The 15,450-nt window shown below is 39.9% G+C and overlaps 1 protein-coding gene across 6 annotated transcripts in view; it reads right to left on the bottom strand.

Moving 5' to 3' along the window:
• Nucleotides 1-202: 202 nt before the first annotated feature.
• Nucleotides 203-15,450, bottom strand: part of bco2b (beta-carotene oxygenase 2b) — a 124,029-nt gene continuing 108,781 nt past the window's right edge. For 5 of the 6 annotated variants that reach the window (XM_014195690.2, XM_014195691.2, XM_014195692.2 and 2 more), the window contains 2 exons: nucleotides 6,209-6,319; nucleotides 203-3,247 (listed from right to left, as the gene is read on the bottom strand). In XM_014195690.2, the coding sequence (XP_014051165.1) occupies nucleotides 3,131-3,247; nucleotides 6,209-6,319 (228 nt within the window). In that variant the 3' untranslated portion in view covers nucleotides 203-3,130. 6 annotated transcript variants of the gene reach the window in all.

Below are 15,450 nucleotides of genomic sequence, written 5' to 3'. Positions count from 1 at the left end.
GAAAAACAAATCATTTTGGAGAAAGTCACAACTTACAGTGACATTTATAACCCTGTTACACCTGGACCACTAACACTCCCTCAAGGCTTCTCATAATACCTGAGAAGCCTAGAAGAAATATGTTTACTTTTATTTACATAGGACATGCATGTAGGTTGATTGGAAAAACATTCAGCACTGTACAATAATACACCCACTGGACTGAAAACAGAGTTTCTATGTTTATTGGTTTGGAAACAGAGAGACAGGAGAGGCAAGAAGAGTGTGCTGAAAGAACACTTGGTCAGATTTCAATTCATGCTCTGACACAGTGGTATATAGTTTTCTAGAGGAAGCAGTTTAGACCGTTAGAGCAGCTAAACCACCCCAGGCCACTGGTGGCTTTACTATCACTAACATTTAATTCAATTTATATATCAATAATATCAATGACTGATAAAGGTCAGAAAACAAATGAGAAACTTTTATAGTATCACTTTTTTATAAAAAATGTACCACAGAACATAGTAAAATCATTTGTATAAAATGTACAAAAAATAAAAAATATTGTTAGTGGTTAAAGATGCACCCTTGGGATATGCATGCGTAACTTAATGTAAAGTAAGGCATCAGATTCTGCACTGTAAAAAGTAATTTGTTCTGCTAACAATTAGTTTATGTGGAAACCAGTTGCCTAGAACCATTTGAGTAACCCAACTCAGAGTATTTCAGTGTTCAATACTTAAAGTAATAAAGTGGTATCACCACCCATATGGTCTTCTTAAGTTGTAAATACTTAACTGTTTAATGTTTTATGAACTTTTTGAAACTAAATTGCATGATGTATTCTGATCTATAACGATTGAAGTTACTTGAACATTGATATTTGTTGTAGTGAATGTACACACTTAGTCTCCCTAATTGCAGGTTTCGAAAAGGAGTTTGAATAAGTACAATTATAATTGATATATAAATGCCTGGATTACTTTAATTTCGGTGAATCTCTTATACAATGGGTTAAAGTTATGTACAGCAACCCCAGGTGTAAAATAGTAAATAATGGTTAGAAAGTATTGAGCTTTTAAGAGTAGTAAAAGGCTGTCCATTGTCTCCGTATATATTTATTATGGCCATCGAAATGCTAGCTATTAAAATTTGATCCAACAAAAACATCAAGGGGTTAGAAACAAAAATGTGTCAATGTATGCCAATGACTCAAGTTTTTTTCTTAAGTCTGCAATCTGGATCCCTGCACAGTCTCATTGAAGATCTAGATCACTTTTCTAGCCTCTCTGGACTAAAACCTAATTATGACAAGTGTACAATATAACGCATTGGATCGTTAAAAGTCATTGTTTACACTATCTTGTAGTTTACCAATAAAATGGGAGGAAGGTGAAGTAGACATACTTGGTATTCATATCTCCAAAAATATAAATTAACTTATCACAACCAATTTCAAAAGAAAGTTTGCAAAAATAGATAGGATTCTGCAACCATGGAGAGGTAAATACTTGTCTCTTTATGGAAAAATCACATTTATTAACTCTTTGGTCCTATCACAGTTTACTTACTCATGGCATTGCCATTAGTAAAATGTAAAAAAAAAAATCATATGAGCAAAAAATATTTCACTTAATTTGGAACGCTAAACCAGACAAAATAATTAATATGCGTTTTGGGGGCTAAAAATATTAAATATTAAAGCATTAAACGTCTCACTAAAAGCTTCACTCATATATATATTATATATATATTTACCTTCCAGAAAAGACAGAACAAATATTATGGTTAAACTAAAATACTGATTAATAAAAAAAAGTTATTTATGGAAGAAAAAAAAAGTATTATATGTATTATTGATAATATGAATAGAAATAGTGGAGTTAAGTAACACATGCAGCTATCAAAAATATATGGGAATGTCTGCTCAATCCAAAGTTACAACCAATTGATTGCAGCATTACCAAGGGCAAGGGGAAGAGGGAGAATGTTTGGAACTTGTTTGTCTGCCATATACTAAAGATACAAATTGGCTGAAAATGATTGGCATAAATAGAAAAATATACCAGTTTCATTTGAGGGCAAAAATGTTGACCGCTGCGCCATACAGGTTGCAAAATAAATGGGAAGAGATTTTCGATGTACCGATTCCATGAAACATGGTATATGAACTGATACAAAAAAACTACATTTGATTCAAGACTGACTTTTTCAATTAAAATTATTATACCAAATTCTTGCCACCAATTTCATGCTGTATAAATAGGGCATACAACAATCTCAGCACTGTAGATTTTTCTGCGAAGAGATCATTTATTATGGTATTGCCCCTATGTACAGTAGCTTGTTTCCAATCACAACATTGACTTAACATTAACCTTACAAAGAGCAGTGTTGGGCAATTTGGAAAGCCATTGTCAATCAATCAATAATATAAGAATAATCATAGGAAAGGTTTTCATCTTTAGCTTACAATCTGTGGATAATATGCGATTAGGAAGGTTCAAAATTCATGTGTGATTAAAGAGCTTGTGTTTGGTAATGTATTACTATTATTATTATTATTATTATTATTATGTGATTGCGCTATATAAAAGTACCATGTGTGTAAAATGTATATGTAAAATATGTGTATACAGCATATTCAGACCCCTTGACTTGAATGGTAAATAATGTATTGTCATTTTGGAGTCACTTTTATTGGAAATAAGAATAGAATGTTTCTAAACACTTCCACTGTACATTATTGTGGATGCTACCATGAATATGGAAAATCCTGAATGAATCATAAATAATGACAAGTGAGAAAGTTACAGACACACAAAAGACATGCTAACCTCTCACCGTTACAATAACAGAGGAGGTTATCATTTTTGGGGGGCTATGCTCTTTCTGCATCTAACTTTCACACTCATCATTATTCACAATTCATTCAGGATTATCTGTAATAATGGTAGCATCCACATTTTAACATATAACGTAGAAGTGATTAGAAACATATTCTATTCTTATTTACAATAAAAGTGACTCCATAATGACACAATACATTATTTACCATTAATTTCTATTGGGCACAAAATAATCTGAGGGAGGGAGGGAGGGATGGAGGAAGGAAGGAATGGGTGATTGTTATGTCAGTAATGCTGATCTAGGCAGTGGTGTTGAAGGTACCATGGAAACCGTAGGGAATATTGACAGGCACCTCTGCTCTCCCCAGCTCCTCCCATGTCTTGGCATCCAGAACCAGGAGGAATGTACTCTTATCCTGCACAGAGAGATAGAACCTTCCAGATTAATCTACATAAACACTGTAGAACATTCCAAATTAATCTCTATTAATACCATATCCATATGGCACGTTTCTGAAATGCTGTAACTTGTGTCTAAAATAACTGAGGTTGAAACCCAGTGAATATCGCCATTTGACCCTAATGAGCGGATGAGAAAGGTGAACAATCTGAACACGCTCGTTGTGTGAATATTATTGATGACAAGTTTTTTTTTAATTACGTTGACAATGGTTGTCAAAACCACCCTGTTTAAATGTTTTTCACATTTTCTGTAGCCCTATACACTTGTACCCGGATAAGGATAAAATAAAATGGCAGATTTGGACAATGAAAAGCACCTAAATTGAACGCAGCGGCTGTACAGTAACATGCTTTGCATGATGTCAGAACTCAGAGTCTCCACTTCACAGCACTATATATAAGAAATATATAGCAAATACATTTTGTATTGAATAACAGTGTAATTTACACTATGATTTCAGTTAGAAAACATTTTTATAATGAACAGTTAGCCTGTGCTTGTCATAACAAGCTGTTGTTGCAAGGTTGCCATAAAGTGTTTCTTTACATGACCTTTGACTGTTGTAAAGCACAGTAGTGAATCTACTCAATAAAAATGATGATACTGACATCTAGTGGTGACATTGGGAACTGAATGTTACTGCATAGTTTGAACTTGGTGCAGTTTCAGATTTACTTTGAGACAAAGTTTAATTCATTCAGCCCTTCTTGTTTATTAGTGTGCTTGTGGTGCTTCAGCATAAACACTTCTGCATTCTTATCCACTGCCAAAAATAGGTACAACTTAAACATGTGTCTAAGAAGGTAAACTGAACAAGGGTTTTGTATTTATATATAAAGTGAATTCTTATTCCACATTGTATTGTTACAGCTTCAATTCAAAATGGATTGAATAGATCTCACCCATCTCCACACAATACCCCATAATGACAAAGTGAAAAAATGTTTTGTTAGACATTTTTGCAAATGTATTATATTAAATAAAGACATCTAATTTACATATGTATTCACACCCCTGAGTCAATACATGTTAGAATCAGCTTTGGCAGCGATTACAACTGTGAGTCTTTATCGGCAAGTCTCTAAGAGCTTTGCACACCTGGATTGTACAATATTTGCATTTTATTATTTTTTTAATTCCTCAAGCGCTGTCAAGTTGGTTAGATTTTCAAGCCAATTTAAGTCAATATTCTAACTAGGCCACTCAGGAACATTCAATGTCATCTTGGTAAGCAACTCCAGTGTATGGTTATGGTCCTGCTGAAAGGTGAATTTGTCTCCCAGTGTCTGTTGGAAAGCAGACTGAACAAGGAATATCCTCTAGAATTTTGTCTGTGCGTAGCTCTATTCCTTTTATTTTTATCCTGAAAAACTCCCTTGTTCTTGCTGATGATAATCATTCCCATAACCATGATGCAGCCACCACCATGATTGAAAATATGAAGAGTGGTACTCAGTGACATGTTGTGTTGGATTTGCCCCAAACATAACACTTTCTATTCAGGACATGAAGTTATTTTCTTTGTCACATTTTTAGCGGTTTTACTTTAGTTCCTTATTGCAAATATATTTGTATTCTGTACAGGCTTCCTCCTTTTCACTGTGTCATTTAGGTTGATATTGTGAAATAACTACTACAATGTTGTTGATCCATCCTAATTTTTCTCCTATCACAGCCATTAAACTCTGTTTTAAAGTCAACATTGGTTTCATGGTGAAATCCCTGAACGGTTTCATTCCTCTCCAGCAACGGAGTTAAGAAGGACACCTGTATCTTTGTAGTGACTGGGTGTATTGATACACCCTCCAAAGTGTAATTAATAACTTCACCATGCTCAAAGGGATATTCAATGTCAGCTTTTTTTTAATTTTTATCCATCTACTATTAGGTGCCCTTCTCTGCGAGGCATTGTAAAATCTCCCTGGTCTTTGTGGGTGAATCTGTGTTTGCAAATCACTGCTCAACTGACAGACCTTACAGATAATTGTATGTGTGGGATACAGAGATGAAGTAGTCATTCAAAAATCATGTTAAACACTATAAGTGCACACAATGTGAGTCCATGCAACCTATTATGTGACTTAAGCGCATTTCTACTCCTGAACGTATTAAGGCTTGCTGTCACAAAGGGGTTGAATACTTACTGACTCAAGACATTAATTTGTAAAACATTTTTAAAATCAGAATCGCACTACAACATTATGGGGTATTGTATGTAGGCCAGTGACACAACCTCTCCGGCTGTAACACAACAAAATGTGGAAAAGGTCAAGGACCTGAATACGTTCTGAAGGCACTATAGTTGCTTTTTGGTGGTTATCATGTAAAATTTGAATATCAATTTGAATATTTAGTTAATAAATGATCGTTTGGAGCACATTGTGTAATAAAGACAGTTTGTGTTTCATTCCATTTCTAAAAAAGTAATATAAATCGGTAGATATATTGGTAATTGGTGACTTTTGCCTCCCTAAATTCCCATATCGGTTGGCCTGAATTTTGTTGTCTGAGTGAGGAAAATGCTGTAAATTACAAGGACTCTGTGCATTTTGGAAGATAAAATGTTGAGGATTATAATAAATACAGATTTGATGATACAAGCATGAGTCCAAATGTGAACTATACATTTCCATATCATAAAAGTCATGTAACGTTTATGATGACTACCTTTCATGTACAGTTACAAGATGACATGATGTTATACCTGGGTTGTCCTGAACAGAACAACCTGTTTGTTTTATTGTGAGGAAAATTTGCTACAGACCACACATCAGAATGCACTCATGACTTCATTCTATGCACAACAAAATTACAATCTGCTTCTCTGAATTTCCTTGTGAAAGCCTAACACTGTAAGATCATATTTTATAATTTCGCTAGTCATGTGTGCGATATAATGACCCATAACCTTTACCTCAGTGGGCGTGACCACCACGGACAGGATGACCCCATCGTCCTCCTCCACGGCCTCCGGCGAGGGAACGAACACAGGCTCTGAGGGGAACAAACCCTTCTGGTACCACACCTTGAGACAGAGAAAGCAGGGATGCAAAGTGGGACCCCAAAAAGTAAACATGGTCAATCTTTGAAAAGAAAGAGAACAACAAGTTCATAATATACATTTTATTAGTCTCATTACTCCTAACTTCCCAAACCACAATAGACAGAGAGTTGGTGTCACGTCCTGACCACTAAAGAGGTTATTTGTTCTTATAGTTTGGTCAGGACGTGGCAGGGGGTATTTGTTTTATGTGGTTCAGGGTGTGTATGTGTTCATGTAGAGGGGGTATTTGGTTTATATGGTTCGGGGTGGTTGTGTATGTAGAGGGGTATTTGATTTATTAGTCCAGGGTTTTGGTTATTGTTCTATGTTAGTTTATTTCTATGTTCAGTCTAGTTGTTTGTATTTCTATGTTTAGCTAATTGGTGTTGGGGCCTTCAGTTGGAGGCAGGTGTCTATCGTTGCCTCTGATTGAAGGTCCTATAAATAGGAATGTGTTTGTCATGGGATTTTGTGGGAGATTGTTTCTTGTTTTGCTGTATGCCTGACGAGACTGTCTAGTTCGTTTGTTTTTTGTATACGTTGTTTGTGTTTTTCCTTCTTCACTAAATAAAAAGAAGATGAGTATACATTTTCCCGTTGCGTTTTGGTCTACACCCTACGACACCCGTGATAATTGGGCTCTTTGGTCTGCGTTTAAGGTTTATCATGACATGCAACGATAAACTCAGTCTTCCCAGAGAGGAACACATAAGGCACAATTACATCTTATTTTTTCTGCCAAATTACTGTTTGTCAGTTTTGTTTTTCCAGGTTTGGGATTTTTTTCAGATTGTCACTCTCGTAATCACACTTTTTTAATAGAAACAAAACCAAATTGGATGTTCTAAGTCCACAACAATGCTTAAACCATAGAGATCAAATTAAAATGCCAAGAGGGGATTGGTCATAAACCCTCAAAGTTCAATAATGGGGCTAAACTGGCAGCCATCTTGGTCAGTGAGAAATCCAAAAATGAATCTAATTTAAATTTATGGCAGGAACGCATAGGTGATGCATTTCCTACTTTTACTTATGCAGGAAAATAAAAGTAAGGCATGTGATGTATCAGAAATTGTGTATTAGAATTATAGTTAACCTAAAAAAATGTAAATTTGATTTTAAATTCAGTTTATATGGGTTTAATACACATTCCCTGTATAAATTGCCTCGAAAATACATGTAAAAAGACCATAAATATCTCAGATTTTTTTATCTTGAAAAGCTGTGAAGGATATTATATGATACAATATTAGTACTTGTTGCATTTACAGCTTGTCTAAGTTCTATCATCAACTGATATCAGAAAGCAGTGCTGCCAACTCTCACACACTGGCTGTGAGACACGTATTTGACCCTCTTTACACACTCACACGCATTGATTTCAATCCTGTGCTATATACTGCTATATCTGTCCGCTAATACAGAAAAAGTAAAGGGCCCATTGTTATTTCATAGTTTTGATGGCTTCACTATTATTCTACAATGTAGAAAATAGTAAAAATAAAATAAAAATCCTTGAATGAGTGTCCAAACTTTTGACTGGTACTGTGTATATATACACTACTGTTCAAAAGTTTGGGGTCATTTTGGGGTCCTTGTTTTGAAAGAAAAGCACATTTTGTGTCCATTAAAATAACATAAAATTGATCAGAAATACAGTGTAGACATTGTTAGTGTTGTCAATGACTATTGCAGCTGGAAACGGCTGATTTTTTCATGGAATATCTACGTAGGCGTACAGAGGCCCATTATCAGCAACCATCACTCCTGTGTTCCAAATGCACGTTGTGTTAGCTAATCCAAGTTTACCAATTTAAAAGGCTAATTGATCATTAGAAAACCCTTTTGCAATTATGTTAGCACAGCTGAAAACTGTTGTTCTGAATCAAGAAGCAATAAAACTGGCCTTCTTTATACTAGTTGAGTATCTGGAGCATCATCATTTGTGGGTTCGATTACAGGCTCAAAATGGCCAGAAACAAAAAACTTCCTTCTGAAACTCATCAGTATATTCTTGTTTTGAGAAATGAAGGCTATTCCATGCGAGAAATTGCCAAGAAACTGAAGATCTCGTACAACGCTGTGTACTACTCGCTTAACAGAGCAGCGCAAACTGGCTCTAACCAGAATAGAAAGAGGAGTGGGAGGCCCCGGTGCACACCTGAGCAAGAGGACAAGTACATTAGAGTGTCTAGTTAAAAATAAAAGATTAAGATGGGCAAAAGAACAGACACACTGGACAGAGGAAGATTGGAAAAAAGTGTTATGGACAGAATAATCTAACTTTGAGGTGTTCGGATCACAAAGAAGAACATTCGTGAGATGCAGAAAAAATTTAAAGATGCTGTAGCATGGTGGAGGCATTGGAGTCCTGCTCCAGTTTCAACTGTTCTGCATGCGGCTATCGAACCCTGACCTTTTCACCGGACTTGCTACCTATCCCAAACCTGCTGTTTTCAACTCTCTAGAGACAGTAGGAGCAGTAGAGCTACTCTGAATGATCGTCTATGAAAAGCTAACTGACATTTACTCCTGAGGTGCTGACCTGTTGCACCCTCGACAACCACTGTGATTATTATTATTTGACCATGCTGGTCATCTATGAACCTTTGAACATCTTGGCCATGTTCTGTTATAATCTCCACCCGGCACAGCCAGAAGAGGACTGGCTACCCCTCATAGCCTGGTTCTTTTGTAGGTTTCTTCCTAGGTTCTGGCCTTTCTAGGGAGTTTTTCCTAGCCACCGTGCTTCTACACCTGCATTGCTTGCGGTTTGGGGTTTTAGTCTGGGTTTCTGTACAGCACTTTGTGACATCAGCTGATGTAAGAAGGGCTTTATAAATAAATTTGATTTGAACTAGAATGCCAAAGGTCTGCAAGCTGTAATTGCTGCAAATGGAGGATTCTTTGACGAAAGCAAAGTTTGAAGGACACAATTATTATTTCAATTAAAAATCATTATTTATAACCTTATCAACGTCTTGACTATATTTCCTATTCATTTTGCAACTAATTTCACATATGCTTTCATGGAAAACAAGGACATTTCTAAGTGACCCCAAACTTTTGAACGGTAGTGTATGTATATATTTCCAGAGTTTTTTATATCTCCTTAATTTAGGACAGACACTTCCAAACTTTGTTTCTTATGATTTATTTTTGCATGTCCTTTTTGACATTCATGAATGTGTTATTCGATGCGCTTCTATAGGCTTTAGTATTAAAGGCCAAAATCAATATTTTTTCAAATTATGTATTTTTTGGGGATACCTTAAGGGGTCTTAAAATTCTAAATCAAATAGTCATACTGGATCATTTAGCTATTGTCACGCCCTGACCTTAGAGATCCTTTTATGTCTCTATTTTGGTTGGTCAGGGCGTGAGTTGGGGTTGGAATTCTATGTCCTTTTTTCTATGTTTGGTATTTCTTTGTTTCGGTCGGGTATGACTCTCAATCAGGGACAGCTGTATATTGTTGTTGCTGATTGGGAGCCATACTTAGGCTGCCTGTTTTCCTTTGGCTTTTGTGGGTGCTTATTTTCTGTTTAGTCATTTGTTACCTGACAGAACTGTTTAGCTGTTGCACTTTGGTTTTTTGATTCAGTGTTCATTCAAATAAATGTCATGATGAGCACTAACCACGCTGCGCCTTGGTCTACTCTTTCAGACGGCCGTTACAGAACCACCCACCATAAGAAGACCAAGCAGCGTGGATTGGAGCATCGGGTTGACGAATGGACTTGGCAGAAGGAGCGAAGATTCTGGGAGGACAAGTTACGGGAGCTAGGGGAGCCCGAGAGGCAGCCCCCAATTTTTTTTGGGGGGGGGCACACGAGAAGTTGGCCTGAGTCAGGATGGAATACTGAGCCAACTTCCCGTGCTTACAGGAGGCATCGTAGTACTGGTCAGGCACCGTGTTATGCGGTAGAGCGCACGGTGTCCCCAGTACACTTTGAGAGCCCGGTGCGCTACATCCCAGCTCCTAACATCTGCCGGGCGAGAGTGGGCATTGAGCCGGGACAGAGTGTTCCAGCTCAGCGCGTCTGGTCTCCGGTGCGCTGTCTCGGTCCAGGTTATCCTGCGCCGGCACTGCGTACTGTGTCTCCGGAGTGCTGGGATGAATCAGTCCGTCCTGTGCCTGCGCTCCGCCCGCGCCGGGCTAGGTTGGCTATTCAGCCTGGAAGATGGGTAACAAGCCTACGCACCAGATCTCCAGTGCGACCCCACAGTCCTGTTCCTGCTCCTCGCACTAGCCTTGAGGTGCGGGTCTCCAGTCTGGTACCTCCAGTGCCATCACCACGCACCAGGCCTTCAGTGCGTCAGCCCAGTCCAGTACATCCTGCTCCTGCTCCTCGGGCTAGCACTGTGGTGCGTGTAAATAGTCTGGCGCCTCCAAGGCCAGCCCCATGCATCAGGCCTTCAGTGCGCAGTCCCCGTCCAGAGCTTCCGGCGACAGTTCCCCGTCCAGAGCTTCCGGCGACAGTCCGGAGCCTGCAGAGACGGCCCACAGTCCGGAGCCTGCAGAGACGGCCCACAGTCCGGAGCCTGCAGAGACGGCCCACAGTCCGGAGCCTGCAGAGACGGCCCACAGTCCGGAGCCTGCAGAGACGGCCCACAGTCCGGAGCCTGCAGAGACGGCCCACAGTCCGGAGCCTGCAGAGACGGCCCACAGTCCGGAGCCTGCAGAGACGGCCCACAGTCCGGAGCCTGCAGAGACGGCCCACAGTCCGGAGCCTGCAGAGACACTCCTCAGCCCTGAGCCAGAGTCGCCCGCCAGCCGGGCGCAGCCAGAGTCGCCCGCCAGCCGGGCGCAGCCAGAGTCGCCCGCCAGCCGGGCGCAGCCAGAGTCGCCCGCCAGCCGGGCGCAGCCAGAGTCGCCCGCCAGCCGGGCGCAGCCAGAGTCGCCTTCCAGTCCGGGGCCCGCTGCGAGGGTCCCCAGTCCGTGGTCGGCGGCAAGAGACCACGCTCTAGGGGAGCCATTAAAGTGGGGTGAGCCAGCGGTGGAGTGGGGTCTGCACCTTTGGGGGGGGGGTACTGTCACGCCCTGACCTTAGATCCTTTTATGTCTCTATTTTGGTTGGTCAGGGCGTGAGTTGGGGTGGGCATTCTATGTCCCTTTTTCTGTTTGGTATTTCTTTGTTTCGGCCGGGTATGACTCTCAATCAGGGACAGCTGTATATCGTTGTTGCTGATTGGGAGCCATACTTAGGCAGCCTGTTTTCCTTTGGGTTTTGTGGGTGCTTATTTTCTGTTTAGTCATTTGTTACCTGACAGAACTGTTTAGCTGTTGCACTTTGGTTTTTTGATTCAGTGTTCATTCAAATAAATTTCATGATGAGCACTAACCACACTGCGCCTTGGTCGACTCTTTCAGACGGCCGTTACAGCTATCTTAAAACAATTCCATATGTCAGATTAGCACTCCACCTCTCTTCCCCAATGGCTTGAAATGAATACATGTTAAGGATTTAGAATTTAGGATAGCCTTAAACATGTGAAACTTAGTTTGGTGTATCTAGGTTGAACGGTTCAAGAGTAACTGTTGGTGAGATATATTATTCTAATTTATGCAAATATATACTCTCCACCAGGCACAGCCAGAAAAGGATTGGCCACCCCTCAGAGCCTCATTCCTCTCTAGGTTTCTTCCTAGGTTCTTGCCTTTGTAGGGCGTTTTTCCCAGCCACGTGCCTCTACATCTGCATTGTTTGGGGTTTTAGGCTGGGTTTCTGTATAAACACTTTGGGAAATCTGCTGATGTAAAAAGGGCTTTATAAATACATTTGATATAGTTTATCAACGTTTTAAAGAATTTGAAGTTAGGATAGCATGAACCTGTCAAAGTTTGAAAGGATGAATTATTGTTGCGATTATATGCGAACTTATGCACATTTGAGTAGTTATAATTTATAGCACAGACCAGAGCTAGACCAGCGCTAGTGCGAGCCAGAGCTATTGTAGCTAGCTACACCCAGTACCTGAGCTGGACCAAAGCCTGGGCAGACCAGAGTAGTAGTTGTGTGGTTGTGATCAGTAGTTGTGGTTAGTATTTGTGGTCTGTAGTTATCTTCAGCAGTGGTCAGTAGTTGTTGTCAGTGGTTGGGTGGTCAGTAGTTGTGGCGGTCAGTAGTTATGGTGATTCGATGTGTTGTCAGCAGTTGTGTGGTCAGAAGTTGTGTGGTTGTGGTCACTAGATGTGGTCAGCAGTTTTGTGGATGTGGTCAGAAGTTGTGTGGTTGTGGTCAGTAGTTGAGTAGTCAGAAGTTGAGTCGTCAGAAGTGTTGTCTGCAGTTGAATGGTCAGTAGTTGTGTGGTCAGAAGTTGTGTGGTTGTGGTCAGTCGTTGTGGCCAGGTGGTTGTGGTCAGTAGTTGTGGTGGCCAGTCGTTATGGTGATTTGATGTGTGGTCAGAAGTTGTGTGGTTGTGGTCACAAAATGTGATCAATAGTTGTGTGGTTAGAAGTTGTGTGGTTTGGTCAATAATTGTGGTCAGTAGTTTTGTTCAGTAGTTGTGTGGCTGTGGACAGTAGTTGTGTGCTTGTGGTCTGTAGTTGTGTGGTTCAGTTGTGTGCTTGTGGTCAGTAATTGTGGTCCCTCTTCACCCTTGTCATAATTTTTGCTCTCTTGCGTCTGTGAGTACCCTTAGCAAAGGCTCCGTTTGGGCTGCCCAATGATGATACATAGCTGTTAGAATACATTAGCTAGCCATTTTTTGTCACTCTAAACTCTGACAAACAACTGTAACTTTTTATTGGTAGAAGCCATTCCTAATCTGCTTCATCCAATCAGTGGGGTACAGCCCGCCCTCCTCTTTAGAGACAGGCAAACTATCCAGTTGAGTTATTTAAAGCACGGAGCATGATCCTGAGAAGGAGGACAAACCTAGTGAGCATTAGAAATCTTCTCTTTGTCATTCTTGGTCGCCCAGACTGGGGAAGCATTCAAAATCTTGGCGATTGCCGTTCAGTTAGAAACAGATTCACAAATCATGGGAATTTGTGGAGCTAGGAAGACATTAGCTGTTCGAATACTCATACTAACTACAAGTGTAGCGCTAGTACGCTCAACTGAAATGATACGTTCGTTTACAGTATACTAAAATGAACTTATAGTATATACTCATTAAGTATGTAGTATACAATATGTTAGTATGGGTATTCGAACACAGATATTCTCTCCTGAGAGTCAAGCGTTGCTAAACAACAGTAGCCTTGGCAACACTGCTCCCTTATGGCAAATTTCAAGTGTGATAAACATCCCATTCAACACGCTGGGTTTGGGCCTATTCCGTTTGAGACTCTGGGGACTCGGAATCGACTCGGACTCGGGGGGCTTCATACAGGCCGAGCTCTTCCCAAGTCCGGCAGAATCATATTACTCTGGGTTCTGGCTAATGGTACTCGGGCCGAGTCCACCTCAACATATCTGACCCGATTAACTGTTTCAGAAGTAGGGTATGATGTTTTTATTCTGCAGGTGATGAAAGATTTTTTTTTAATGAATGTAATCATTTCTCCTCGAATTTGCAAGCTAAAATTCGAACTATTATGCTATTAGATGGAGAAGGACCCTAGAGAATCTATGCTAAAAATGAACTAGATTTGATTACTGATTTTGTTTGGAACCCCACTCACACTAATTATATTAATTTTAGTCCCACGGCAAATCCTGGCCAAAGGAGCGATGCAGCCTACAACCATGAATGTTGAATTAATGCAATAGCCTATTAAACTGTTACAAATTTAGTCTGTTGCCTATTAAAATAGCTAAATAAATAACGACCTTGACAGGCAATGGAAAAAATCATGGTGCTCGAAAGGTCATGATTGAAGGTCATGATTGGGTTCGATTTCCGGGGCCACGAACAGAAACTGAATGCATGTATACTGTCGCTTTGGATAAAAGCATCTGCTTAATGTCACGTATTATTTTTGCACACCTCATATTTGTGAGACATTGAACATTTTGACAGTAGCTATGTTCTGACTGCACATTCTGAGAAGACAGGAGAAAATAAAACAGCGTATCTAAAGCAGGTAAGTTATGAATTGTAACTTTGTCATAACACAAGGATGCATGCCACATTTTTGCTGAACCTAAACATAGATGAAGTCTATTTCAAGATTGAGACCGCACATCAAGTCAAAAATAGGCTACTGTCTGTTTTATAAATCTGTGCTTGTAATTTTCAACATTACAAATAGCAGCATAGGGTACATGTATCGTCAATTGACAACATCAATGCTTTCTGAAGTATCCTTAATAGGGAGCTAGCATTACCTCTGAAGATACCAAAAACACATGATCCAGCAGCGGTGGCCTCTGTTGCTCGAGCCATCTGCTGCTCGAGCCATCTGCTTTGCAGCTCGAGCTGGACTGACTTTCCAACTGGTTGTTGTGACGTCGATCGCCGAACGCCGCCCGAACAGGGAGAGGAGCCGACTTCGGTGGAAGTCGTGAAAAAAATCACCCAGCTAGCTAACAGTCACAGTTAGCTAGCTATGTCCAGTAGTCACAAAGGACTTGCGCGACCCCAACTGGTCTCAAGTGGAGATGGCAAAGAGCACTCCAAGATGAAATGATGGTTTATTTCATTTCATGTATAATATGGAAGCTTTTTTTATATACGGTCCCAGTGGTTCTGTGTAACGTTAGCTACCTGCATTATTTGGATGTAGTTAGTTTTGCGAAACTATTCATGGCTGACCCTATACAGTCAATGGGTCAATCAGCTCCAGTCTTCTTTCATTGAAAATCAAATCTATAAAAAAAGATAATTATAATGTAAAACAACATTCTATAGGTTGAATGATTAGTTTCCAGCTGATCCCATTCCTTACTTGAACCCCATGTAAAGCAATGTGCTCGACAATACATGTCTTCTTGTTAGTCTACTTGCCAGCAGACTATCCCCACCCTCAGCCTCTCTGACGGACTGTATCCACCTTCCACCATCATGCCCTAAATACTTACTGTTCACAGACAGAAACGTATCTGTTATCACTCATACTAACATGTTATTTGTTGAAAAACAATTACAGTCCATCCATTCTGATTTAACTAGGCAAGTCAGTTTAGAACAAATTCTTATTTTAAATTACATCCTAGGAACAG

Source organism: Salmo salar, chromosome ssa04 (assembly GCF_905237065.1).
Source record: "Salmo salar chromosome ssa04, Ssal_v3.1, whole genome shotgun sequence".
NCBI lineage: Eukaryota > Metazoa > Chordata > Actinopteri > Salmoniformes > Salmonidae > Salmo > Salmo salar.
Note: the sequence above shows the minus strand (reverse complement) of the source record. Positions and strands in the feature narration are given on the sequence as shown.